The following is a 27,224-nucleotide window of genomic DNA, read 5'->3' as shown; positions in this document are numbered from 1 at the left end:
GCCCAGCACAAGGCGGCCACACTGGGCCAAGCCGTCCGCTTGGACACAGGCTGCAGCCGTGAAGCCAGGGCAGGGGCAGGGGGTGGGCTTGGAGACCTCGGACCTGAGGCCCAGGGCCTCTGCGGGTCTGGGCCAGAGCCCGGGGGGCCCAGACCTGCCCCAGGCCCAGTGGTGGAGCCTGCATAGGAGCAGGTCCCGCCTCCCCCCCCCCCCACGCGTCGCTGCCCTGCTGAGCCGATGTCCACTGACCGCAGACAGGCAGAAGTCCCAGCTGGGGCTCCTGTGGGAGCCTCGGTAATAGGTTTCCTGCGGAACACGGCCCGGGGCTGAGTGACATGTGTGGTTTAATTTTTTTTTTTTTTTTGACAGGCAGAGTGGACAGTGAGAGAGAGAGAGACAGAGAGAAAGGTCTTCTTTGCCGTTGGTTCACCCTCCAATGGCCGCCGCGGCCGGCGCACCGCGCTGATCCGATGGCAGGAGCCAGGTGCTTTTCCTGGTCTCCCATGGGGTGCAGGGCCCAAGCACCTGGGCCATCCTCCACTGCACTCCCTGGCCACAGCAGAGAGCTGGCCTGGAAGAGGGGCAACCGGGACAGAATCCAGCGCCCTGACCGGGACTAGAACCCGGTGTGCCGGCGCCGCTAGGCGGAGGATTAGCCTAGTGAGCCGCGGCGCCGGCCATGTGTGGTTTAATTAAGGGGGCATGGCTTCTCCAGACAGCATGGTCAGCTGGCAGCCCCTCCCCCTGGCCGTTGATCCCCCCCCCCCCCAGCTGCACGCGTGGCCTTTGCTCGCCCTGCCGGGAGGTCTGGACCCTGGGGCCTCGCCCGGCCGTCTCAGGGCAGAGCGAGCCGCGCTCCCTGCCGTAGAGGGAAGGAGCTCGGCTGCCCTGAGACGGGTTCACAGGAGAGCGATTTGGATCCCTGCCCAGGCAGGGAGACTCCCCAGATTCGGGGCGGCGCCGTGGCGCGGGGGTCAGGCTGCCTCTGTGACGCCAGCATTCCTTGTGGGCACCGGTTCGAATCCCGGCTGCTCCACGTCCCACCCGGCTCCCTGCCGATGCACCTGGGAAAGCAGCAGAGGACAGGCCAGGTGCCTGGGCCCCTGCACCCGCGTGGGAGACCCGGATGGAGCTCCAGGTTCCTGGCTTCGACCTGGCCCAGCCCTGGCTGTTGTGGCACCAATCCCCAGCCATAACTCTGCCTCTGAAACAAGAATTTTTTTTTCGGTGCGACTTAGAGAAGGGCTGGAGGGGTGCCGTGCAGAGATGCCACTTGGCGCCCCAGAAAGGGAAGGGTTTGGGGCTCCCGGGGTGGGGGAGGTGGGGGAGGGGAGTGTCGCAGGCAGGAGTCTCCCGGTGGAGCAGCGTCTTCCCACGCAGGCACCTCTGGAATGCACGCTGTACTCGGCAGTGCGGGGCTGTTTTACAGAAGTGGGGGTGTCTGGGGGCTGTGGGGGCGTGGCTTTCCAGGGAGATCTGCGCTGCGTGGCTCTCGGTCTGTTGAGGCTCAAGGTAACCGTGTGCCGGGGGCTGTTTCAGGTGTCAGCTTCGGAGTTCCTGCCTTCTGCAGACTCCCAGGGGTGCCGACCTCTCTCCGGGGGGTGCTGAGTCTCTCTCAGTGGGGGGTGCCGACCTCTCTCCCGGGAGTGCCGACTGACCTCTCATCGCGGGGTGCCGACCTCTCTCCCAGGGGTGCCGACCTCTCTCCGGGGGGTGCTGAGCCTCTCCCAGGGGTGCTGAGCCTCTCTCAGTGGGGGGTGCCGACCTCTCTCCCGGGGGTGCTGAGCCTCTCTTGGTGTGGGGGGGTGCCGAGTCTCTCTCCAGGACCAGGGCCCCTCGCTGCTGGAGGTCAGCTCTGTGCCAGGCGGGACGGGACGGCACGTCATCCGCAGGCACACGGAGGTGCCCACGCCCCCGGGGAATCTGGGTGCCGCCCTGCCTGGGCCGCTGCCCTGGGGCCGCTCTTCCCACCCACGTTGCTCTTGGACCAGGGTGCCCTGGACGTGTGGGGGGCGGGGCCCCAGGGAGCCGCTTGGTCCCCTGAGTTCTAATGGCGTGGGATTCTGAGCTGCTTGGCGGACACACCCGTGTGCCCAGGCCCGCATGGGGCTTTCTGACACCCGGCCTCTCGTCCCGTTCTCCCCCTGGGAGTCCTGGGACGTCAGATGCTGGGTATCCTCCAAGTGGGGGCTCCCGGGGTCTCAGTGCCCTGGGGACGCGAGAAGCCCCGGCAAGCGCAGCTGCAAAGCCTCTCCCCTTCCCAGCACCCGGGCAGGTGCGCGCCACGTCTTAGCCTCCGTCCAGTGGCCGAGTGTCGAGTGTGTGTCCCCCTGTGTTGACCCCGGGGAGTGGGGGCAGCGAGGGAGACAGGGTCTTCCCCCTCGTTGGGGGTGGGGAGCTGTGAGCAGGGCAGCAAGCAGGGAGGGGTGTGTGGGTGCAGGGTGTAGCGGGGTGCGGGCGGCTCCCCGCCTGTGAGCACCTTCTGCGCGGGAGGGAGTGCGAGCCCATGTCCGGAGGGGCGGGGCCGAGGCCGGTGAGGTGGGAGCCGCCAAGGGCCAGAGCGCAGGAAGGTGAGGCCTGAGCAGGTCTGGACCATGTCCTGACCACTGGCCCCGCCCCACTAGCCAAGCATAGACTGGGCGGGGGCGGGGGTCGCGGCTGGAGATGGCGTGGCAGCTGCTGTGCTGGCCCCAGCAGGGAGATGTCGGGCGGCCGGGCCGGACCCCCTGGCCGTGGGAAGCCCAGGTCAGGGGGAGAGGAGGGGGGTGGGGGGGTGACCTAGACCCTCCAGTGTCAGAGGTCGGAGGTGAGCCGAGGAGGGGCCCAGACAGGGACGGTGGGGCATGCGCTGCTGGGTCTGGTGGGGGGCGGTGGTTCCGCCCTTGGTAAGAGCAGCTCTGGTTTGGAGGATGGAGGTGGCCCGTGGACCCACTGCTGGGTGTGCGGCTAGGGGAGGGGGACGCAGCAGGGCTGGGGGCTGCCGGGGGAGGCTCGGCCGATCTGGGGGTTGGGGACGCTGCTGCCCAGGGCGGGGGGACCCGGTGCGAGAGGCGCTGGCCAGTGTTGGGTGGTGGCAACCCCCCGCCCAGCCTGTGCAGCCCTTGTTCACTGACCCAGAGACCCCCGCCCTGGGTGCTCCGGGATCCTCCACGCCCCACGCGTCGTCCCCTCGGGGGTCCCCACAGTGCGTTTCCAGGCCCGGCTCCCACCAAGGCAGCAGGGTGACCGGGACCAGGGATGGCCTGACTCGTCCTGCGTCCCGGGGCTGGGTCGGGCCGTTTCCTCCCAGGGCACGGAGCAGCCCGTGCGCACCCCCGCGGCCAGCTGGGCTCGTGGGACGTGCTGACCTCACTGTCGCTTTCTGTCCTGCAGGCCTTTTCCGTCGGAGGAGGCCGCGGAGAGCGAGGATGACGTGTACCGCAGCCTGGAGGAGCTGGCCGAGTGAGGAGCTGGCCGGGAGGGCGGGCGGGCGGGCCGGGCGCCGCACCCCTGTGTCCTGGGGTCTCTATGAGGGCCTGGGGGCCCCCAGAGGGGCCCTTGCTTCAGGAGGAACTCGGAGAGAGGAGCGGATCCCGGCGTCACGGCCGTGGACCCAGCTGTGGCCCCGTGGGCAGCTTGCTGGCTTGTGTCCATGACGACGTGGGACGGCCGGGGCAGGGTGGGGGTGGGCGGGGCACTCCCCCCTGCACTCTGACCCCTCGCCCTGTGCTGCGAGGGCAGCACAGGTGTTCCTGGGGCAGAAGCCCCGGAGCGGCTGGAAGCGAAGGTTTTGGTTGGGATCCCATCGTGGCCGAGCTGGGCGTGGGGGCCGGCCGGGCCTCTCCTGCCCTGCGGCCTGGGATCTGCTTGCCTTTGCTCCGCCCCCAGCTGGCCCAGGCCTGCTTCGCTCTCCTGCTCTGCAGAGCGCCAGGCCTGGCCGGGCGGGCACGGTGTGGCTGCTGCCGGAGGAGGAGGCGGGGCACCGGCGGCGGGGGCAGGGCCAGGGCTGTGCTGCGTGGGCTTCACCGTGCCCTGGTGTCCTCGCGGTGCTGCTGCTGGCCCGCGGGCGTGGCCTCTGCCCTCCCGGGCGGGGTGGACGCCGCCGTGCCCCCGGGCTTCCTGGCTGCCTGGAGCCTGGGCCCTGCTTTACGACAGCACTTTCCTCTGTTGCTGGAGGAGCTGCGCGCTCCTGCCGGGAAGCCGATTACCGGCTCGCCCGCCCTGCGCCTCCGGCCCCGCCGAGAATCCGATGCCGGTAGGAGCGAGCGCCAGGACTTACTGAGTGCTGGGGCTCTGTTTGCGGCACCGCCGCCCCCATCCAGGGCTCCCTGTAGGGCGCGGGGCCCAGGTCTGAGCAGGATCCCCGTTTATATATAAACACCGAAGTTACCCACAATTCAGCCCATCCGCGCCGCGCCCGAGCCCCCTCGCGTGCGATTCTGTGAGCGGAATTCCTCCCTCTGGAGCTCTTCCTGGAGATGGGCCGGCCAGGGGCCCTGCGGTGACCTCACGGTGGGGATCCCAGAGCCCCCTGGGACATCCGGGGGTTGGAGGGCCAGGGAGCACCTGGACCGGGCGAGACAGGGCCCTGGGCCAGGGGTTCGCCCCCTGCGTGGCACTGCCCACCCTGGGCAGGCCTGGAATCAGAGGGGGACTCAGGTGACCCCCGCATGGCGTCCTGCGGTGTGGGCCACTCGCGGGGAGGAGCCCGGAGCTCTGCGAGCCGGGGATTCAGGCCGGCAGCACCGATGGGCAGGTCCCCCGGGGCTGAGGGCCTGGCGCTTGCCGAGTGAGGGTTGGAAGTGGCCGCCTCCTGCCCTTTGCGGGATTGGCCCTGGGCGTCCAGGTGGGCTCCGCCATGGGGGGTCTGACCCAGACCCTTTGTGGGCCCTCCACCCCCCACCGCAGGGCTGGTACTGCCCCTCCCCCCTTGCTCTGTGAGGCCTGTGCTGTGGCTGCCCCTGTGGAACAGAGAGGGGAGGTCCGGACCCGTGTCACTCAGCTAGGGGCCGGAAGAGCCACCATCTGACCCCAGCTCTGTGTCCCCACCCCTGCCTTGGGCAGTGAGTGCAGCCCCTGACCCGCCGAGGGGCCCTGGGAGGCAGAGGCTTGGGAGGGCGGGGCCCTGGGAGGGCGGGGCTGGTTGGCGGGGCTGCCCGTCTTCCTCCCAGGGCCCTGCCTGACCAGGCCTGTGGCTAGTGGCTCAGGGTGCACACGCCGTGTTGACTGCTGTGTGCTGGGCCAGGCCTGGGCTGCAGGGTAACCCCAGCCCTGTTTCCCTCCGTCCGGTGCACCCCTTCTCTTGAACCTGCTGTGCAGTGGGGTTCCTCCAGGGTGGTGCCTTCCCCCCGGGGGCGTGGGCCTGTGCACGGCCCTGTCTTACTCGTCTGTGACGTCACCAGGGAGGTCCCCAGGACGCGGTTCCTGCCAACATAAACCATCCGTCCGGGCGACGGGGAGGCATTCGAGGGTTCCGCCTGCGGTTAGGGCCCATTCATGCCATTCCCTCCCCCGCCCCCTCACGGGAAGGCCTGGCTTCCTGGCAGCCCGTCTCTGTGGACTCGGTATCGCTGTGTAGCCACTGCACAAGCCGGAGCCCCGTGTCTGCCCCAGGGACTTAGGAAGGGAACGGGGTGCGGGCAGCGGCCCAGGTCCGAGGCCACGTGGCGACGGGCGATTCGTGGGGCAGAACAGACCCGCCCCTTCCTTGGGGCTCCTGGCCCAGCGTGAGCATCGCGGTCACCGTGCTTGTCCAAAAGACCCCTTGCGGCCCCGCAGCTGTGGGTGGGAAGCCCGCTCTCCCCCGCTGTGCCCCTGGGGCGGGACCAGAGAGGGACCCCGTGTGGGAGGTCCTGGTGTCCCAGTCCTGCTGGACCTCACACCTGAGCCCGGGAGCCCGTCCTGCTTGGGCCACGCCCTGCTCCCAGAGCGGCCCAGCCCTGGTCGGAGCCCTGCCCTGCACGTGGCTTGCCTGTCTCCTCTTTGTGTCCCCGCTGCAGCCTGTGTCGTGGGGCTGTCGGCCTCAGGTGGACGGGCGGTGGCTCTGGGAGCCGTGTGCGTGGCCGGTGCCTGGCAGGCGGCCTGAGAGCCGGCCGCGCCGAGGTCCCCGCCTCGTTCTCCCGAGAACGCGATTTATCTCCCCCGCCCCCCGGCGACGGTGATGGTGGCCCCGCGCGATTGTCAGTTTTCTGCCTGAGAAGCAGCAGGTGCAGTGAATCAAGGCTGTGCCTTGGCCAGCTCTGTCCACGCTGGTGTCGGGGGCGCCGTCTCATCCGTGTGACAGCCCTGCCCCGGGCACTTCCCGCTCTCCCCGCTCGCTCCAGTGCTGGCGTGATGGGTGTTCGGCCCGACAGCCGTGACTGGGGCCGGGGCTGGCGTGCCGGGCGGCCGGGTCTCGGCTCCAGAGCCGCCTTCCAGGAGCAGCGCCGAGCCCCCACGTGGGGGTGGTGAGCGCCGCCCCGCGCCCTTCTCTCGAGCTGTGCGCGCTCTGGAGAGCCCTGACTGCTGTGTCATCAAATGCAGCAGCTGGCTGAAAAAATTAAAAAATTAGCGCAAACGTCGCCTCTTGGAAACGCTTCCTCGAAGAAGCCAAAAAGGAGAGGCCTGGTCTTAACTCGCTCCAGCACCTGGAGCCGGGCACTGCATCACTGTGGGTCCCTGGCGGGGCTCTGCCCCTCACTTCTCAACCCTGGGTGCCTGCCCGGGGCGGGGCGGGGGGGGGGTCTGCCTGGGTTTGGAGGCTGGGTTGTTCCCGCAGGTGAGACAGTTCCCCAGGGGAGCAGAGAGCCGGAGCCGCAAGAAAGCAAGGCAGGCTTCCCGGAGGAGGTGACAGCCGGGTCTGGGAGCCCGAGCAGAGCTGGGGGAGGAGCAGGGTGCAGGCTGAGAGGCTGGAGGGCGCCTCCGGGCGTTTGGGACAAATCAGGATGACCAGGGCTCCCCAGGGACCCCCTCCCACGGAAGGCACAGGGGCCACGCGGCTCCCAGCGTTCCAATGGCAGAGCGCACCCCGCGGGGAGGTCAGAGCTGCTCACCAGCGGTCTCCTCCCTCGGTGGCCAGCCCCGGGCCACACACGGCAGCCGGTGCGGGGCCTGGCCCCTTCTGCCTTCGGGAAGTGCGTCTCTGGCCTCCGTTCCTGGGGCCCCTGCCAGGCTCCCCAGTGCCCCGGCCGCCTGCACGCCCAGCTGTCCCTGGTCCCTGTGCTGCTCAGGGGCGCCAGTGCAAACGGTGCGTCTCCCGGGGATACACGGAGGGGAGGGGCCTGTGGAGGCCACACCCACCACAGAGCCCGCCCTGAGTCAGGACTTGGGGAAAGTGAAGGCTCTCGCCTGGCCTGGCCGGGGGGGCAGAGCAGGGACTCGGAGAGTGGGTCGACCCTCCGGAGCCGACCGCTTCACCGGGCAGCCGAGCAGGGGCCGAGCCCGGGCCCCTCCCAGGCCCTCCTCTCCTCTGCGGGGCCCCGGGCAGGGGTGCCGTCCTGTCCCGCCTGCTGCCTGGGGAGGCCACTGGGGGTCTTGGGAGCCTCCGTGTCTGTCTCAGGGTCTGGGGCGCGGGGGATGCTATGGACTGATAGCCGCTTGCCTCTGTGCTGGTGGCGGCCGGCGCTCAGCCGTCCTGGCCGGGGGGAGGGCAGGAGGGGCCGGTGCTGGACCATTGGGGCCAGGCCCACACGGGCCCGCCTCCTTTCCACGGAAGCTTCTTGGCGAGCCGGGTGCCGGGAGTCGGGGCTGCCTCCTGTCCGTGCAGCAGCGCCGAGGGGGTGTGCCCCTCGCACACGGCCAGGCTTTCTGGAATGACGTGTCCTGGCCTGGCCTGCTCCAGAGAGCAGCGGACCAAGGCCACCTGGATGCGGGGCCGGGATGCTGGGGGCCCACGTGGGCTTTTCCATGTTATTTCTGCACATGCAACACGGGCCAGACATGCAGCGGCACGCAAAGCACACGTGGAAACCGAGGCTTTGACTGCCTGACAAACCCAGCCTGCTCCAGGAAGCTGACCCCACCCCGCCCCCGGCTGCATGCAGGGCGCTGACCCCGGCTGACCCCGGCACGGTGTGGCCAGCGTGGACCTGCACGGTTCTCCCTCCTCGAAGGCCGTCCCTAGGGGGACGGAGCCTGGGGGCGGTCCCCATGGGAGGGAGAAGTTCCCCGGGGTGCTGGCAGCACCCTCTCCACAAGGGCCATTGTTGGGGCTCCCGGCGGCCGCCCCGCGCCCCCTGGGGCCAGGCCCTGCTCTGCTCTGCCCTCTGCGGCTCCGGACCCCATTCTGCATTGAGGAAATCGAGGCTGGGAGAGGGGAAGTGACTTGGCGAAGGAGGAATTGAAACCCGGGCCATCTGCCGCGGCCCCGGCGCCCTCCCCAGGGCCTGGCCTCGTGACCGGGCCCAGGTGTCCTTTCCATTCTGGTCCCGCGTGTCTCAGACGGTGGGAGGGGTCTTCCGCTCCCTGCCTGAGGACAGGAGCTGGGGGAGGGTTGCAGTGGGGGGCGGGGGGCGGGGCCCCGGAGCTGGGAGCTGGGGGCTGAGTCTCGTCCTGGAATGATTTGGGCGCCCAGGGACCCTCCAGCCCTCTCTGGTCCCAGTGGGAGAGCAGCCCCCGCCTCCTACGGGTGTTCAGAGTCTGCCCAGGGCCTGGGCGGCTCGGCCCCCGGCGTGCGAGGTCCTCCTGTCTGTCTTGCCCAGCACGACCGCCCAGCTGCAGCGTGCCTCCGCCTCCTCCTGGTCCTGGGCGCCCTCTGCCGCGGGCACACGTGGGGCAGCGGCTCCCTCCTGGCAACTGAGCGTGGGGCCGGCAGGAGCCGTGTTGCATGTCTGTGGCACGCAGTCCCTGGAGCAGGCCGCGTGGGCCTCACCTGGTGGGGGGCCAGGCTGCGGGGGCGGGGCAGGGGGTCTTCTCGGCTCTGGAGGGCGGCAGCTGGGCCCCGCTGCTGGCTCTCGGGCCATTGTGGAGACAGAAATAATTGCCGGGATTTAGCTTCTGTCGGCACAGCTGAGTGCCGGCGAGGAGCCGGCGGGGCGGGGGCGGGGGCGGTGTCTGGGCGGCCGCGTTCCTGCCCGGGCTGGGTTGCCCTCTCACTTCCTCACCGGGGCGGGGAGGCCCAGGCGGCCTCAGCAGTGGGACAGTGACCGGGGCAGCCCCGAGGCCCGGGCTGCTGACCGCCCCGTCTCTGTGTGGCTCTGAGCGCGGCCCCCATGCTAGATGTCGTCTTGTTAAAGGATGCTCTGTCCACAGCCACCACTGAGCGCCTGCTGTGTGCAGGGCCACAGCCATCATTGAGCGCCTACTGTATGCAGGGCCACCACTGAGTGCCTGCTGTGTCCTGGGCCACAGCCACCACTGAGCACCTCTTGTGTACTGGGCCGTGGCCATCATTGAGTGCCTACTGTGTGCAGGGCCACAGCCACCACTGAGCACCTATTGTGTGTGGGGCCACAGCCCTCATTGAGTGCCTACTGTGTACTGGGCCGCGACCCCCACAGCACCTACTGTGTGCAGGCCTGTGCTGGCGTTCTCATGGAGGCTGATTCTTGCAGCTGCTCCTCTCCCTCTGCAGGGGGAGGCAGAGGCTTGGGTCGTCTTCCCAGGTTTTCAGAGCTGGGATTGGGTAGAGCTGAGGTCAGGGTCCTCCCAGCAGGGGGCCCCGGTGCCCCCTGTGCCGGAAGGAGGTGGACCCCAGTTCTGTGGTGCAGCCGCCGCGAGGCCGGGCGGGCGAGTTTTTCTGAGGAACGGGGAGCCTGCCCCCCGCACCGTCGGCTCCCCAGACCACAGCGCCGAGACGGGAGCCGAGCTCGTGTGGCGGCCTGGGCGCCATGTTCTGCAAAGTGCCCGTGGGCGTCTCCAGGCCCCAGCAGCTCGTCACAGACCGTGGAGGCCGGGCTGCGGCTGGGGCAGCTGGAGGTCGCGCCGGCCTCTCCCCTCGGGGCTGTGTGGGCCGTGGGGCTGGCTCAGGTCTCGTGCACCTCACTATCACTGCACTGCCCGCCCCGGAGGCCCCAGAGCACTTGGCAGCCCCCTCGGGCCTCCCTGCCCCAGGACCTCCGGCCTCCCTGCCCCAGGACCTCCGGCCTCCCTGCCCCAGGACCTCCGGCCTCCCTGCCCCAGGACCTCCGGCCAGCCCAGCCCTGCCGTGGGTCGGGCCGGGCCCCGCTGGCCACGTCATCCGCTGCGGGCCTGCACGGGGTCCGCGAGCTGTCGTCCCTGTGCAGGAGCTGGAGCCAGCTCCTGCCTCTCCCGTCTCCTGTTGCTGTGGGAGTCGCCCTGCGGCTGGGCGCTCGGCGGGCACCGCTCTGGAGTCTCAGGGGCCTGACCCGGTGCCCGCTCGCTCGGTGCGGGTCCCCTGGGAGGCAGCGTTGGTCCAGCAGGAGGGACGGAGCTTGTCCCCCACTCGGTCACACCGCGGCGTCCTCTCCTCACCTGGCACTTCCTGGGCGCCTGGGCTCGCGCTCGGCGCTGCCCCGGGGCTCCTGCTGGGACCGTGAAGTCCGCGGGGCAGAGTCAGCACCCTGGTCACCCCTGGGTCCCGGGAACCCACCGAGGTTCCGGTGCCGAGTTGGTCTCAGGACAAATACTGATTCCGCCCATCAGACCCGGTGGCCTTTGTTCTTTGTGGCGGAGTTGATCTCACAAACATTCGCTGTTTTAGAAAAACGCGTTTGCTGTGACGTCCGCGTGTTTGCATTTTAGGGCCACCGCGAGGTTTCGGTGCTGTTCTGTGATCTCCGTGCTCCTCCGTGGCCGCCGGCCTGAATCAGGCAGCAGGGGTGGGGTCCTGGTCCACAGGCTCACCGCCCACCCAGGAAGCCGGATGAGAGCCGGCACAGAGCCCGCGCCCCCTGCTGGGTCTCGGCGTGGGGAGCAGGCCTGTGTGGACCTGCGCGCCAGGCGGAGAGGCAGAGCCCGGCTCTCCCTCCAGCGTTCCGGCTGCTCCCTTTTAACCTCGGTGCCTGGAGGACGGGGGGAGGTGGGGAGGTGGTGGTGAGACGGCAACGGGAGCGAGAACTTCTGTGGTCACTGATGCGCGGGAGGACGGGGCACGGAGGACCTGCAGTGTCCCCGCGTCCCAGTGCCCAGAGCAGGGAGGACCTCCAGGTGTCCCCGCGTCCCAGTGCCCAGAGCAGGGAGGGACCTCCAGGTGTCCCCGCGTCCCAGTGCCCAGAGGGACTGCAGTGTCCCCGTGTCCCAGTGCCCAGAGGGACTGCAGTGTCCCCGCGTCCCAGTGCCCAGAGGGACTGCGGTGTCCCCGCGTCCCAGTGCCCAGAGCAGGGAGGACCTGCGGTGTCCCCGTGTCCCAGTGCCCAGAGCAGGAAGGGACCTCCAGGTGTCCCCGCGTCCCAGTGCCCAGAGCAGGGAGGACCTGCGGTGTCCCCGCGTCCCAGTGCCCAGAGCAGGGAGGACCTGCAGTGTCCCCGCGTCCCAGTGCCCAGAGCACGGAGGACCTGCAGTGTCCCCGTGTCCCATTGCCCAGAGGGACCTGTGGTGTCCCCGCGTCCCAGTGCCCAGAGCACGGAGGACCTGCAGTGTCCCCGTGTCCCAGTGCCCAGAGGGACCTGTGGTGTCCCCGCGTCCCAGTGCCCAGAGCAGGGAAGACCTGCAGTGTCCCCGCGTCCCAGTGCCCAGAGGGACTGCACGTCCCCGCGTCCCAGTGCCCAGAGCAGGGAGGACCTGCGGTGTCCCCGCGTCCCAGTGCCCAGAGGGACCTGCGGTGTCCCTGCGTCCCAGTGCCCAGAGGGACCTGCGGTGTCCCCGCGTCCCAGTGCCCAGAGGGACTGCACGTCCCCGCATCCCAGTGCCCAGAGCAGGGAGGACCTGCGGTGTCCCCGTGTCCCAGTGCCCAGAGGGACCTGCAGTGTCCCCGCGTCCCAGTGCCCAGAGCAGGGAGGACCTGCGGTGTCCCCGCGTCCCAGTGCCCAGAGGGACTGCAGTGTCCCCGCGTCCCAGTGCCCAGTGGTGTCCGCGCATCCCAGTGCCCAGAGCAGGGAAGATCTGCGGTGTCCCCGCGTCCCAGTGCCCAGAGCAGGGAGGACCTGCGGTGTCCCCGCGTCCCAGTGCCCAGAGCAGGGAGGACCTGCGGTGTCCCCGTGTCCCAGTGCCCAGAGGGACCTGCGGTGTCCCCGCGTCCTGCGCCCTGTGTCGGGTTGACCTCTGTGGCTCTGTCCCTTGCTTCGCAGCCCCGCGGCCTGGTCCCTTCCGCAGGTGCAGAGGGAGAGGAAGGGGCCTGCAGTGTCCCCGCGTCTGGGGGAGCTCCCGGCCCCTTCCGGGGCGCTCCCTGCCCTGTGGACCCACGCACGGTTTGTTCTCCCTGGACGCCGGTTCCTGCTGGTTGAAATGAGTGTTTTCAGGTGAGACGTAGCCGCGTGAAGGCGTAGCGTGGTCGGAGCATTGCCCCTGCAGCCAGCGCTGACGGACACGGGGAGAGCACACAGAATTCTGTGTCCCTGCAGGCCCTGAGGGGGGCGGAGCTGAGGACTGGAGGGACCGACTGCAGCCGGGGCGGGGGCGGGGGGCGGGTGCCAGCCCCCGGGCAGAACCAGGGCTGGGGAGTGTGGGAGCCGGGCTCCCCAGGTCTCCCCGTGGAGCCCAGGTGCATGCTTGGCTGACCAGTGAGCCTCAGCGGCACAGCCGAGACGCCGAGGTGTCCGGGGGAACGCAGTGGCCGCCGGAGGCTGGCTCGCCGCGGGAAGGCGGAGTGCGGTCCGAGTCCAGCCCAGGGAACCGTGGGCGCGGCTGTGGCTCTGCAGGGAAGCTGCCCGGGATCCCTCGTTGCATCCAGAGTTCCAGTGAGAGACATCGCCAGGCTTGCAAAGAAACAGGAGAGCGACCGGGGCTGTGGAAGGCGGCTCCCAGACGGTGCAGGCGCGGCGGTCAGCACCGGGCTGGGGCCTTGCAGAGACAGAGCCCACGGCGTCCTCAGCGCCCGCCCCGGCCATCACGCACGCCGCTGCCCCCGCCCGGCCGAGCACTAGCCCGTCCACTGTCCACTCCGCGGGCTTGTGGGCTGCTGGCACGAACAGAAGCTATGTGTGTGTGCGTGTGTGTGTGTGCACACCCGCTGTTCCACCCAGACTACTGGTCGACCCCGGTGCTGAAGTCACCGAACCAGACCCCAGGAGTTCTACAGGGAGGGAGTCTGGCAATCCAGAGGGTTGTGCTGGATGAGAGCCGGTGCCAGCCTAACACCGCAGGCCGCCACCCCCAGTGCCGTCCCCACCTGCTGTCCCACCCACCATGCACGCCGCGTCCCGCGGCTGCCGGTGAACCGTTCCGTGGTTGTCTGATGACTGACGACACTGAGCGATCTGCTGGGCCTGCGAGACCCTGTCCACCTCTATCGCTTGGCCGCCTGTCACTTTGTTATTGAATTCTGGGAGCTCTTTATGTACGCCGGCCCCTGCCCCCTGCCAGCTCTGTCTCCGGTGAGCCCCCCCCCGGTCTGTTTTCTAGACCGCGGTGTGGTGATGGGCGCTCTTCCCAAATCGGTCCCCTGAACTGCCCGACTGCCCCGTGTCCTGTCCAGGAAGCCTCTGCTCGCCCCCGCGCCACCGAGGACTTGCTCCGACATCTCCCTGTGACAGCGCGGCTCTGCTGTGCCCCCCGGCTCACTCCTGAGCCGGGCGTGAACAGGTCCCCCCCCCCCCCGTGCCCCGTGGGTGCCCAGTGTGTGTGGGGGGCTCTGACCTAGGCTGGCCCAGGGCAAGGAGCTGGGGTGGAGCCGCCGTCCCCAGGGGTCCTGGGCCAGTCTGTTCCCGTGGGGGGGCGGGGTCAGCCTCGCCCCCTGCCTCTCGGCACTCACCGCAGCACCCGGACGTCCTGGAGCTCTGGAGAAACGGAAGCCGGGGCCGGCTCGCCGGGGGAGGCTCCGGGCCGGGCGTGTGCCCTCCGCACCTGGGAGGTTGTGGCCCGGCGCTGGTGTTGGCATTGGTGTTGGTGTTGGTATGGCGGGCGCCCGGGGCTTGCCGGGTGCTGGAGAGCTGCGTGTCTCTCATGAGCACCTTCAGGAGAACTAGCTTTGTCGGGTCGGGGTCTCGCAGCTCTCGGGGTGCCCCCAGCAAGGCAGGGGAGTGGGAAGGGGGCGTCCCCGCCCCGTGAGGCCCCCGTTATGTCCATTCCATCAGCGCTGGCTTAGTCGGCCACCAAAGCCTGGCCCCTCCCCGCTCCCCGAGGCGTCCGGGCTGTGGCACTAAGTGGGTGTCTGCAGACGGCGTGCCCGGCTCACACCTCGGTTCCGCGCCGTCAGACCTCTCGGCAGTAGCCTCCCACCGGCCTCGCTCCGCTGCACGACAGCCCAGGGCGCCGGCACCTGCCGGGCCGAGTGCAGGGAGCTGATTTGTGTGGTCGAGCGTGACATTGCCCGCCCGCCCCGGTGATCAGCAAGGAGACCCAGCGCCCTCTCAGCTTCCTGGGGGCTCTGGGGGGGGCCCCCACCAGGGCCCACTCCCCGGACAAGTCCACCCCGGCGGACACGGGGAGAGCAGCGGCGCAAACCCCGGCCAGCCCGGCACCTGCCTCGCCCCTTCCTGCATTTGGCCTCACCTGCCGGCGCTTCGCTTTCTTCTTTTATTTTTTTTTTAAGATTTATTTTTGTTTATTTGAAAGAGTTACACAGAGGAGAGACAGAGACAGAGAGAGAGGTCTTCCATCTGCTGGTTCACTCCCCAAATAGCTACAGCGGCTGGATCTGGGCTGACCAGGAGCCAGGAACTCCATCCGGGTCTCCCACGCGGGTGCAGGGGCCGTCCTCTGCTTTCCCAGGCCACAGCAGAGAGCTGGGTGGGAAGTGGAGCAGCCAGGACTCTAACCGGCGCCCGTATGGGATGCCGGCACCGCAGGCGGCGGCTTTACCTGCTACGCCACAGCGCCGCCCTCGCCAGTGCTTTTCCAGTGCCTGGGCACACGGGTGGCAGCCACTCGTGCAGTCGTCAGGATTCTGCTGGCCTGGTCTCGCGGTGTCACCCGTCTCTTGCCCGCTCCCAGCCCCCACACAGCAGGAGTGGGGTAGGAGACAAGGACCCCCCCCCTACACACAGCTTGCTCCGCTCTGCGCCTCCGCTGGGGGGAGTCCAGGTGCTGCAGCCCCGGGGCGGGGGAGGCTCGGGCCCCGGGCGGCAGGTGCCCACCTGGCTGCTCTCACTGCAGGAGACGTGGGCCGGTGCCCCAGAGCCAGGTGTGGGTCGGGGCCAGGGAGGCCACTGGGCTGGGCACCCAGACACAGGCACTCGCGCGTCACTCCTTGCTCCCCCGTCCTGGCCTCTGTCCGGTCTGAGCCGTCCAGAAGTGAGCCGGCCAGGCCCGCTGCCAGCCAGGCTGTGAGACGCCTCCCTCACCAGGCAGGGCCATGGTGCTGGGTGCAGCCTGCCCGAGGGCCCCGGGCCTGAATCTCAGGGCACAGGGACCCAGGGGCCGGGGAACGGGCGGGCGGGTGGTGGCTCGTTTGCTGGGATTCTCGCTGAGCACCTGCACGTGTCAGGTCAGCAGGCACCTATGGCCTCGTGGGAAGGGCAGCCAGGACAGGAACCAAGTGACAGCGCCCGGGGCAATCCCGGAGGGCCTCCAGGAGGAGGTGTCCGTGCCCCGAGTCCCGTAGGTGAAGGGTCACTCGGTGTAGTGGGGTCCAGCCATCAGCTGAAGCAGAGCTTTCTTGCATCCAAACCGAGCCGGAGCGTCCATGGTGCTGGTTTGGAGAAGCCCTTGTGGCCGTCCACGCAGCTTCCAGGCCGCCCGGCCCTGGGGACGGCGCCGGTGGGCACTGCACCCTGGACCATCCCACCCCGGGGCTGAGCGCGGCGGTGGCCCCAGGCTGGGCGCAGCCCTCAGCGCGTGGGCTGGGGCCGAGACTCTCTGGTCTGCAGGCAGGAGCTGAGGGCAGAGACTGTGCCCATGGGAACGCACCCGTGTCAGCCGCGGCCGTCTCCCGGGAGGCCGTCTACACTGCCTGACGTTCAGACCCTGGGGGGATAGGTGCCCACCTGGGGTGTAGACTGAGCCCGAGCGGAGATTCAGACCCTGGGGGGGAGGTGCCCACCTGGGGTGTAGACGGAGCCCGGGCGGGGATTCAGACCCTGGGGGGGAGGTGCCCACCTGGGGTGTAGACTGAGCCCGGGCGGGGGACCTGGCCCCGGCCACCTCAGCCCCCGAGCGCCCCCAGGTGGCGACCCCTCACGCACCTCGGTCGGGCCTGGCTGGACCTGGCTGGACCTGGCCTGCCCTAACTCCCGCCTCCTGTGCAGTGAACATGACCTGGGGGAGGACATCTATGACTGTGTCCCCTGCGAGGAGGAAGGGGACGACATCTACGAGGACATCATCAAGGTGGAAGTGCAGCAGCCCATGGTGAGGAAGCCCCGCCCCTCCCGGGAAGCCCCACCCCTGCCTGCGAAGCCCCGCCCATGGGGAAGCCCTGTCCAGGAAGCCCTGCCTGCGTGGAAGCCCCATCTATGGGAAGCCCCGCCCATGGGGAAGCCCTGCCCATGGGGAAGCCCCGCCCCCGCCCGGGAAGCCCCGCCCCTGCCTGCGAAGCCCCGCCTGTGAGGAAGCCCTGTCCATCTATGGGAAGCCCCGCCCATCTATGGGAAGCCCCGCCCATGGGGAAGCCCCGCCCTTGCTCCGCAGAACCCTGCACCACTTGGGGGAGCTGCTCTGGGTGCAGAGGGACCCCGGGCTCGGCCACCCCTGAGAACCCCATGGTGTCACCAGAGGGCTCCCCCTCATGGTCCTCGGTGCCCGCCGCCCGGGGACGCTGTGAACAGTGACTGGGTGCTGCCCCCTCCCGCCGCCCGCACCGCCCGCGCCTCTGCGGAGCGAGGACACTGCCCGCCCCGGCCGGCCGGGCCGTCCTTTCTACCGCCCGGGGCTTTGTTTCCCAGCAGGCGCCGCCCACTGAACTCCCGGACGCGTTTGCACCCATGCGGGTGTATCGTGGGCGGCTGCTCTGGGGGACACGGGGCCTGGTCTGTGCAGGACGGCAGGATGGGGCCTGGGGGGACGGCCTCCGGCTCCCTGGGGCCCCCGGGCTCTGCTCGCCCACGGTGGAGGGTCTTCATGCCACCTGCTGTCCCTGAGACCCCGGGAGTTTCTGGAACAGCGCATTGTGCTGGTTCCCGTCGTCCTGGGAGTAGCCAGCCGTGGTGGTGGAGAACAGAGCAGGAGAGCAAACAGCAGGGTCCCGCGTGCGTGCCGGCGGCACCTGCTAGGTGCGGGCTCACCGGAGGGGCGGCCGGGGCGGGGCCCGCGTCTCACGCCCCGGCCCAGCCCCTGGGGACCGGTCTCTCATTTTGCCCCCTGGGTTTCCTTCCCCATCACTGCGGGGGCTCTCACTCCGGGGGGGGGCACGGGGCAGCCCCGCCTTCGGTGGTTCTGTTCCCCGGCCTCGTAGTGGGGCTGGAGCCTCCCCGCCTCCCCAGAGCTGGCCTGGGACACCCCCCGGGTCCTGGGGCCGGCAAGGGCCTCACTGCCCAGTCCTGCAACAGCTGGGCCCCTGCGGGCAGAACTGGAGCCTCAGGTGTGGTGGCCCTGAGCTTGTTTGGGGGAATCTGTCCCCGGCCAGAGCTGGCGATGCCTGCAGCCCCGTGGTGTCCCTGGTCCTGTAGCTGCCTTGAAGGGACCCGGGGCTGTTTGGAGACCCCGCTGGCTGGAGGCCAGGCTGCCCGTGTTCTGGGGATGAGCCGGAGGCCTCGTGTCCCGCCCTGGCACTGCTGTCCTCATGACCACGTCCTCTGGGATAAACACTGGCCCTCCTCCCCGTCAGACCAGAGACCGCTGTGTGGTCCGTCTGTAGGTAGCAGGTGTGGCAGCCCCCCGCCCCCTCCCCAGGGAGCACGAGCCGAGGGTGGCAGGTGTCACCCTGAGAGCCGCGGTGGGGAGCCCGGCCAGCAGCCGGGCGCACACGAAGGGCCGTGGCTAGTGGGGGTGGGTGCCCTGGCGCCCCAAGCCCACCCTGCTCAACCCTGCCTTATTCCCTCCTCCATGCCTTCAGATCCGGTACATGCAGGTAAGTGCAGGCGCGAGGCGGGCAGGCCTTCTCCACCTTTCCCGAGACATCTGGGACCGTCCCCAGGGGTCTCCGTCAGGGCCCGGGGCCTCCCCAGCCCCCATGAAGCCCCAAGGTGACGAGGGGCCCCCTCTGGGCAGGACGTGGGGCTCCTGCCCGACCCTGGCCCCCGCCCGCATTGGGGAGCTGGCCCCCGAGGACTCGGGGGGACTCCGGGGTGTGTCCGGGAGGACAGAGACGGCGTTGGGGTCACCTGGGTGCAGACGGCTGGCCACGCACCACAGTGCAGAGCCTCCTGGGCAGATTTGGTGCAGGCAGAGCCGGCGTGGCCTGGAAGAACCCAAGGAACGTGTCGGGCAGGTCACTGCCCGTCCGCAGTGATGCCTCCTGTGCCCCCGACCCTGTGCCCTGGCCACACAGCTTCTGGGTCAGTCCCGCCCTGGCCCTGCTCTGTGGAGGTGTCCTGTGACCCCTCCCACAGGCTGTTAGCACGGGGGCTCCTGGTCAGAGGCACTGTGGGGAGGCTGGTGCCAGGTCCTCATGGGGTCTGCAGCCCTGTGCACCTGCCGTGTGCCGGCGGCGTGGGCGGCTGAGGCCCGGCCTCTGGGGAGCCGCGTCTGTGATTCCAGAAACTTCTCTGCCCCTCCTCGCACTTAGTCTTCTCACCTGTGAAATGGACCGAGGGGTTGGGCCCCCACTGTCTCCCATCTGCGCCGAGCTGGAGAGGTGTCCTGTGGTCGTGTGCCCGGGCGGCCTGGCCAGCGCACAGGTGGCGGGCGGCGGGCTGGGGGACCCCGGCTCACGTGTGCTGCGCCCCCCGCAGAAAATGGGCATGAGCGAGGATGACAAGAGGAACTGCTGCTTACTGGAGATCCAGGAGACCGAGGCCAAGTACTGCCGGACCCTGGAGGACATCGAGAAGGTGGGGGCTCGGGACCCCCAAAGGGAGGCCCCACCTCCCCGCCGCAGCCCTCCCGGGCCCCATCCCGTGCTGTTCTGACACCTGATCTCAGCCTGGCCCTGGGCTCCGCCCCTTCTGGTGCCCCCATGCCTGGGCCACGCCCCCTGACCTCTGCCCTGGCGCCCCTCTGTGACGAGGGACGCACAGCCCTCCGGCACCCCCGCTTCTGGGCAGGTCAGGCCACTCAACCACACGCAGTGGCCATTTTGGGCCCTGCCGTCCTGCTCCTGGGGTGGCCAGGACAGGTCCGGCGGGCTGGGTCCTTGAGACAGACACACTGGGAGCTGCTGCCGCCCGCTGTCCAGGAGCCCACCGGGGAGGGGACACGGCAGGGCCCCCAGGGGTGGCGGGCAGGGCAGGAACCAGCATCTCACAGACCTCATGGTCACTTCCCACGTCTCCCAGGGCCAGCCTGGGGCACTGGGCACAGCCAGGCCCAGCCTCCGCCCCGTGATGACAGCTCGGGCTGTGCGTGGGCCCAGGCTCCCGAGTGTGGGCAGGATTCGTGCCCCAAACCAACGCCAGGGGTGTCGAGGTGGCCCACACCCTGGGCCTCAGCCCGGTGACCAGCCCCACGGGGTTGGCTCGTGCTGTGGGTGCAGGTGCCTGGATTCTCACCCCGGCCCAGCCCTGCACCCCTGTGCACAGTCCCCACGCACTGTCCAGCAGTCCTCGGGTGCCCCAGCCTGCGTGGCCGTCCCTCCAGGGCCCTGCCTGGGTGGGAGGGGCCTGAGTGGAAGTCTCGTTCTCTCCTCCAGAACTACATGAGCCCCCTGCGACTGGTGCTGAGCCCTGCGGACATGGCCGCCGTCTTCATCAACCTGGAGGTGAGGGTCCAGGCACCGTCTCTGGGGCCCCGGGGTGTCCCTGCCAGCTGCCCTCCCCCAGGGGGGCAGGGTTTCTGGGCGTGGCCTGGGAGCCGCTGTGTACGCCAGCTGGGGTGAAGTGGCCCAGGTGCCCACGGCCCTGGCAGGGGCACTGGAGCCCCCCGAGGGCCCAGAGGGAGGGAGATCAGTCCGTCCGCACCTTGGAGCGGACCCCGCCTGCCCCGTGGGTGTCGGCACCTCTGGACGGCAGGCGAGCCCCTGGGGGACATGCCCGTGCCGTGGGCGACAGGGCAGACCGCGTGTGGGTAGGCTTCCTCCCAGGGCTGTTCCTGGCTCTTCCCCCAGCCTCTGGTCAGTGGCAGGGGTGGGCTCTGGTCCCCAGGCCCCAGACGAGGCCGGCCCAGACCCCAGGGCGTCTCACTCTCTGTCCCCCTCCGGGCGAGCCGGGGACTGCAGACAGAAGTGAGGCCGGAGGCGGAGGGGGGGCCCCGGTGCTGCCTGCTGGACACCTGTGCCCCAGGCCGAGCTCCGTGGGCCGGGAGGGCCTGGGCCTTCCTACGAATGGAGGCTGTGCTCCGTCCCCTGGGACAGCCTCCGTGTGGTCTGTGGGGGGCCCAGACCCAGAACGCGCCCAGAGCTGTGACGCCGGCACTGGGGGGGCTCGGGTTCCGCCCAGCGCCCTCGTCTCGCGTGCTGCCGGGAGCTGCGCCCCCGCCCCGGCCTGGCCTGGGCCCTGCTCAGGGTCCACCCAGTGCCCTGCTGGGAGCTGTGCACACCCCCGGGCCTGGCCTGGCCCCGCTCAGGTTCCGCCCAGTGCCCTCGTCTCGCGTGCTGTCGGGAGCTGCGCCCCCGCCCCGGCCTGGCCTGGGCCCTGCTCAGGGTCCACCCAGTGCCCTGCTGGGAGCTGTGCACACCCCCGGGCCTGGCCTGGCCCCGCTCAGGTTCCGCCCAGTGCCCTCGTCTCGCGTGCTGTCGGGAGCTGCGCCCCCGCCCCGGCCTGGCCCCGCTCAGGTGCTCCCCGCCCCTCCCCAGGACCTGATCAAGGTGCACCACAGTTTCCTACGGGCCATCGACGTGTCCATGCTGGCAGGGGGCAGCACGCTGGCCAGGGTCTTCCTGGACTTCAAGGAGAGGTGAGAGGCCGCCCGGCCGGCCGTCCGCAGAGCCGCAGGAGAGCCCTGGGGGCCGAGGTGGGCGGCTCTCTGCCCCAGACCCAGCCTGGGGGCGCCCGTGGGGGCCCGGAGCCCCCCGCCATGTCTCACTGGTGGGGCGCTGGTGGCTGTGCTGATCAGCCCATCATAGCGCGCCTGCCGCTTCTGACGCCAGACGGGACCCAGAGCGCCCCTGGGCAGGTCTGAGCGGGGGCCCGGGGCCGTGCGGCGCTGGCGCTGGCTGGTCCACTGCTGGGTGACGAGCGGGCCCTGCTCGTGCGCCCGTGGAGGTGACCAGGGCCAGAGTGGGGGACGTCCCTCCTCCCCAGTGTGGCCCTCTGCAGGGGGTGGGGGGCCTGAGCCCCAGAACCACAGAGGGGCTCCTCGGGCCGGGGAGCGCGGGGGGCCTGCGGGAGGGGACGAGCCGCGTGTGCGGGGCTGGCTCAGGCGGGCCCACCCGCGGGGGCGGGAACCGGGCTCCGCCGTGCGTGCGTATGTGTGGTACACGCGTGTGTTCACGCACGTGTGCCCGTCCAGACTCCTGATCTACGGGGAGTACTGCAGCCACATGGAACACGCCCAGCACACGCTGAACCAGCTGCTGGCCAGCCGGGAGGACTTCCGGCAGAAAGTGGAGGTAGGGGCTCCCCTGCCCGTGGGGTCGGGGGGCAGCGTGGCGTGGAGGCTGCGCCAAGGCCCGGCCCACCCTGCGGGGAGGGGTAGGGATGGGGGAGGGGGTGGGGGTCCCGGGGGCAGCATGGAGGCTGCCCGCCTGTGGGGAGGGGTGGGGGAGGGGGTGGGGGTCCCGGGGGCAGCGTGGAGGCTGCCCGCCTGTGGGGAGGGGTGGGGAGGGGGTCCGTGGCCCCTTTGTTTTCTGCTAAGCTGAGGAGGGCTGGGTGGAGCCACAGCAGGGCCCGGACCCCCCCCAGCTCAGTGAGGAGCTGTCACCCTTGACCCCGGCCTCTGCTGACCCCGGAGGGGCCCGCGTGGCTTTGGCTGGGGGCTCTGGGGCCGCCCTGGCCCCGTCCTCAGCGTGGGCCCAGGCCCCTCTGGCCTGACCCCACTGGCCTGAGTTCAGGGCTCAGACCTCCCCTGCCGGCCAGGCCAGTGGCGGGCGGGCGGGTGGGTGCGGGGCCGTGGGGCCAGGCCAGTGGCGGGCGGGGTGAGTGCGAGGCCGCCGTGGGGCCCGGGCTGTCCCCGGGAGGGCTCCCTCAGCCCCGCCGCTGTCCGTGCCAGGAGTGCACCCTGAAGGTCCAGGACGGGAAGTTCAAGCTGCAGGACCTGCTGGTCGTCCCCATGCAGAGGGTCCTCAAGTACCACCTGCTCCTCAAGGTGGGCGCAGGGCTGGGCGGGGTGGCGGAGCCCCGGTGGGCGGGGCCTGAGCACACGGAGGGAGGGAGTCTGTGCAGGGCTGGGCTTCGTGGCGGCGCCCCCTGGTGGGCGGGGCCAGAGCACACGGTGCAGGGAGGGAGGCTGTGCAGGGCTGGGCGTCGTGGCAGCGCCCCCTGGTGGGCAGGGCCGGAGCACACGGTGCAGGGAGGGAGGCTGTGCAGGGCTGGGCAGGGCCAGCAGCGCCCCCTGGTGGGCGGGGCTGGAGCACACGGTGCAGGGAGGGAGTCTGCGCAGGGCTGGGCGTCGTGGCAGCGCCCCCTGGTGGGCGGGGCTGGAGCACACGGTGCAGGGAGGGAGGCTGTGCAGGGCCGCCCGGCTCTCCGGGCCCGGGCCACACACTGGGATCGCGGCGCAGGCGCACAGGAAAGCAGAAAGGCGTCCCCGGGGCCGGCACCACGGTCCAGCGGCTCGAGCTCAGGTGCTGGCCACTCTGCTCCTGACCCAGCGCCCTGCCACAGAGCCTGGGGGGCAGCGGAAGGTGGCCCAATCCCTGGCCCCTGCCACCTGCGTGGGAGACCCAGATGGAGCCCCTGACTCCTGGCTTCGGCCTGGCCCAGCCCTGGTCACTGCGGTCATTTGGGGAGTGACCCAGTGGACAGAGGCCCTCTCTCTCCCTCTCTCTCTGTCGCTCTCAAATAAACACAGATAAATCTTACAATCAGAAGCCAAGCGTCCTCCGGCCGGGAGTCAGGGGCTCTGGACCGGGCGACGTAACTCCCTCTGGGCTTTCTGGTGGCCACGGCCTGCGGGCAGCATTGGCCCGGGAGTGGAGGTTCCGACGTCGGCGCAGTGCTGTGCGTCCTGCTGCCTGAGTGTCCCTCTGCCCAGCCACGGGGTGACGAGACGTGGGTGCCCCTGGCGTGAGGGGTCCCGCCTGTGCAGCCAGCAGGGCCTGGGTCGGCAGGCGGGCTGGCTGTGTCCGCGGGCCTCGCTCTGTGCACACCCCGTCCCGAGTGGCGGCGAGGGCAGCGGCCGGGACCCCTGGGCGCTGACGCTTCCCTCCCCCCACCCCCTGCAGGAACTTCTGAGCCATTCTGCCGACCGGCCCGAGAGGCAGCAGCTCAAGGAGGCCCTGGAAGCGATGCAGGTGGGTGCGGGCCGGGCAGGGAGCAGCCCTGACCAGCGGTGACGGCGGGCGATTCCCTGGGGTCACAAGAGGCCATGCAGGGGCAGGAGGGCGAGGGCACGGGAGGTGGCAGGAGCGTGCCGGCCCCCGAGGGCCCGGAGCCCCGAGCCGGCCGAGAGCCACTCCTGCCTGCCCCGCTGCCGCCCCCAGTGCCCAGCAGGGCCATCCTGCCGTGGGGCCCCGAGCCTCTGGGAGTCTCTCCCTCCCTCGGAACGCCAGGGGACCAGGAAGCGGCCCCTTGTGCCCTGGGCGTGCGCCGGCCTTCCTGGCAGCGGGCAGTGGGGTTCTCCAGGAAGACGGACGGGGTCTGGAGGCGGGAACTCCGGACCCCCGGCCGGCCCAGCCTCTTGCATTCTGGGGATTTCCACGGCTCTCGTGACCGCGGGGAGGGCTTTGGGCTCTGTGGCCAGGAGGCTGCACTTTCTGACGGAGGTGGGCACTGCCCCCTGGTGGCCGGCGCGAGGGTTGCAGCGCGGTGGACAGGTGCAGGGCAGGACCGTCCACACTAAAGGGCCTTGCTGGTCTCCTGCCCCACCCAGGCTGTGGCGGACGCGGGAGGGGGACAGGGGGCGTGGCCTCTTGGTTGGCGGGGTTCCCACGCGTGAGAGAGTGGCTGGCCCAGGTCTGGCGGGCTCCGTGGCCTGCGTGGCTGACACAGGGCTGTTCCACGCTCACGCTGGAGCGGGCCATGCGGTGGGCGGGACGCACCGGGGTCTTAGCGTCATCGCCCCGTGTGCACCTGGAGTCCCCGGCCTCCCGCGTGCCTTAGTTTCCCTGCTGGCCTGTGGTGCGGCGGGGAGGGTGGGCCGGCCCCCCGCGGCCGCCGGCTCGGGCGCTCACGCCGGTGTGGTTCCAGGACCTGGCCATGCACATAAACGAGATGAAGCGGGACAAGGAGACCTTGAAGAAGATCAGCGAGTTCCAGAGCTCCATCGAGAACCTGGTGAGCGCGCGGCCTCGGGCCTCCGTGTGGGGCATCGAGAACCTGGTGAGCGCGCGGCCTCGGGCCTCCGTGCGGGGCATCGAGAACCTGGTGAGCGCGGCCTCGGGCCCCCGTGTGGGGCATCGAGAACCTGGTGAGCGCGGCCTCGGGCCTCCGTGTGGGGCATCGAGAACCTGGTGAGCGCGGCCTCGGGCCCCCGTGTGGGGAAGCCACGAGCTGCGTGCCTGGCCCGGCGGCCCCGGCCTCAGCCCAGAGAGCGCGGGGGCTGACGCCTGCCTCCTGTGCCCGGCCGAGCAGAGCCGGGGCTGCCCGCCGCTGGTGTCCAGCTCCGGTGCCAGGCCCCTGCGTCCGTGCTTTGGCCCGTTTTAGTGGCCTCGGGCTCCCTGAGTCCACGGGCAGGGCCATGGCCCCCCTGCTCCCAGGGGGGCAGTGGACACGGTTTGGTCCTGGGTGGGCGGGGCCAGCAGCTGCCCCTCCCACCTCCCCTTCCCCTCAGCCTCTCTGACTCTTCCTGGGGCCGCCTCCCCCTCCTGCTCCCTCAGGCTCAGGCCGGGGCGTCCGGCGGTCACCCGGCTCTGCTCGGGGGGAGAAGCCGTGCGTCGCAGCGGCCGCCACATCTGGGTCTGTGCCGGCCACCGCCAGCCTCGGCGGGGCCTGACTCCGCCTTCCCCACCTGGGCGCTGCCGCCTGCACCCGCCCAGGTCGCGCCGGCTTCGGAACCACTGGTTCTGCGCCAGCATTTCCACTCGCGGCCGTGCGCACGCTCAGAGCAGCTTGGCTACGCTGAGCCGAGCGAGGGCGGCACGCCCAGGCCGGCACCCGGCACCCGCTCGCCGGGATCAGAGACCACAGGAACAAGTGATGCTGGCGAAACCCCGGCACGGAGAGCCCGGGCCGCGGCTGCTGCCGGAGGGCACCCCCTTTCCCTCCTGCTCAGACGCGGGATGCCACGGGCAGAGGCCGCCGGGGCCCCGGGCGCCGACGCTGACCCGCCGGCCCCTCGCTGGCCCTTGGGGGCGTCCAGCACTGTGCGTGACCGGTGTTGCTTTTTTGTTTTCCTGCCTGTGTCGTCCTTGTCCACTGAACAGCAAGAACAAGACAGCAGTGTTCGGGACGGGAGGGGTCGTGTGTTCCTGGGACGAGGCTCGGGTGCTTCCTTCCCCGTGGCGGGCGAAGACCCTGCCTCGGTCCTGTGCCCTTAGAGGGAGGGGACTCGGGGCCTGGAGTCTGCCCCCAAGCAGGTGCAGGCCCCGCCCCTTCCCGCAGGGAACGCAGAGCGGGTGGGAGGGACACGGCCGCCCTGTGCCTCCGCCTGCACCTGCGTGCTGTGCGAGCCATGGGCGCACCTCGGGGAGCCCCCGCCTGCGTGGAGACGCCGGCAGAGTCAGCCCGAGCTGCCGGCGAGCCGGCCGGGGTGCAGACCCGTAGCCGCCTCCCTCGGCTCTGCCGCCCTGGCTTCTTAGGCTCCGCCTGTTTCCTTCCAAGCCGGGCCTGTTCCGGGCCCGCACAACGGCGCCCTGTCACTGTGGCCGGGCCGTCAATGGCTCCTTGTTCCCCAGCTGGACGGAGCCCTGCGGGGCTGGCCGGGCGGCGGGGGCTGTGGCCAGGCAGAGCCGTGGGGCTCAAGCCGCCTGCAGCAGCCAGGAGCCGGCACGGGCGCACCTCCGCTCCTCCTGCCGTGAGCCCTGGCCCTGGGCGTGTGCCCCCTGCCCGGGCCCGGCCCACGTGGGGCTGACGGCCCTGTCCTTCCCTCCCCAGCAAGTGAAGCTGGAGGAGTTCGGGCGGCCCAAGATCGACGGGGAGCTGAAGGTGCGGTCCATAGTGAACCACACCAAGCAGGACAGGTGAGTCCTGGGCGAGCGGGGCCTCCGTGCCGAGGGCGGCGACACAGCAGCCGCGCTGGGCTGGGCGGGGCTGGGAGCCGTGCCGGGGAGACCCCAGTGCGTTATTGCAGAGTGGCTGCTGGGGCCGGCGAGCGAGAGCTGGGGCGCCGCAGGTTCGGGGCCTCGTCGGGGACCGGGGCTGGGAGGGAGCCCAGGCAGCCGCTGGCCTCGGCACAGCTCCCAGGCGCTGGCTCGGGCCGCCCTGTGCACCTGGGCAGGTCCCGCCGCGGCGTTCGAGCCGCGCTGACGACTCCCGGCGCCGCCCGGGCCAGGTACCTGTTCCTGTTCGACAAGGTGGTGATCGTCTGCAAGAGGCGGGGCTACAGCTACGAGCTCAAGGAGGTCATCGAGCTGCTGTTCCACAAGATGACCGACGACCCCATGAACAACAGGGACATCAAGAAGGTGCGCCAGCCGCGGCCCGGCAGCGGGGCCCGGGGCCCGGCGCAAGTGGAGCTCAGGCCCACCCCGGTCCTGCCCAGGGTCCCCGGGCCCCGTCCTCCCCAGGGCGTGGGCACAGCAGGGCCCAGCGCCCCACGGAGGAGGCTCAGGCCCCTCAGCCTTGGCTTCCGACCTTGGCCGGTCCGGCTCCGGCCGTGTCGCCCCTTAGCGAGCAGCGCCCGTGCCGGGAGGGGTGGGCGCTCTGGCTCTGGCTGATGGGGCGGGGGCAGGGCCATGGCAAGGGGACCGCGGCTCTTCGGGGCGGGGGCACGGCCGCAGGGTTCAGCTCAGACTCTGCACACAGCACTGCAGCACCTACTGTGCACAGCACCGGGCCGGGTGTGCGGTCCGGGAGCCGGCTGTAGCAGGTGCAGGCCCAGTGGGAGCTGGGTGGCCTCCCAGCCCAGAGGCAGAGACCGCGCTGGTCCCAGAGACGCGGCCTGGGGTCCCGGCCTCCCTTGCCGCCCCCTCCCCGGGCTGCGGCATAACCACCTTCTCTCCCCTCCCCCTCATGCTTCCCAGTCTCACGGGAAAATGGTAA

The 27,224-nt window shown here is 70.6% G+C and overlaps 1 protein-coding gene across 11 annotated transcripts in view; it reads left to right on the top strand.

The window, feature by feature from the left end:
• VAV2 (vav guanine nucleotide exchange factor 2) overlaps window positions 1-27,224 on the top strand; it is a 122,753-nt gene that overhangs the window by 74,407 nt on the left and 21,122 nt on the right. For 6 of the 11 annotated variants that reach the window (XM_070058783.1, XM_070058771.1, XM_070058794.1 and 3 more), the window contains exons 4-16: window positions 3,373-3,441; window positions 16,200-16,302; window positions 17,945-17,959; window positions 18,783-18,881; window positions 19,679-19,747; window positions 20,780-20,880; window positions 21,436-21,535; window positions 22,135-22,230; window positions 23,309-23,377; window positions 24,273-24,359; window positions 26,118-26,203; window positions 26,515-26,647; window positions 27,206-27,220. In XM_070058783.1, coding sequence (XP_069914884.1) covers window positions 3,373-3,441; window positions 16,200-16,302; window positions 17,945-17,959; window positions 18,783-18,881; window positions 19,679-19,747; window positions 20,780-20,880; window positions 21,436-21,535; window positions 22,135-22,230; window positions 23,309-23,377; window positions 24,273-24,359; window positions 26,118-26,203; window positions 26,515-26,647; window positions 27,206-27,220 — 1,042 coding nt within the window. The remainder of the gene's footprint in view (window positions 1-3,372; window positions 3,442-16,199; window positions 16,303-17,944; window positions 17,960-18,782; window positions 18,882-19,678; window positions 19,748-20,779; window positions 20,881-21,435; window positions 21,536-22,134; window positions 22,231-23,308; window positions 23,378-24,272; window positions 24,360-26,117; window positions 26,204-26,514; window positions 26,648-27,205; window positions 27,221-27,224) is intronic. The other 5 variants (XM_070058780.1, XM_070058798.1, XM_070058808.1 and 2 more) reach the window with 3 other exon arrangements.

This window comes from Oryctolagus cuniculus, chromosome 1 (genome assembly GCF_964237555.1).
Source record: "Oryctolagus cuniculus chromosome 1, mOryCun1.1, whole genome shotgun sequence".
NCBI classification, from domain to species: Eukaryota; Metazoa; Chordata; class Mammalia; order Lagomorpha; family Leporidae; genus Oryctolagus; species Oryctolagus cuniculus.
The sequence above is the reverse complement of the archived record's forward strand: the minus strand, read 5'-3'. Positions and strand labels throughout refer to the sequence as shown.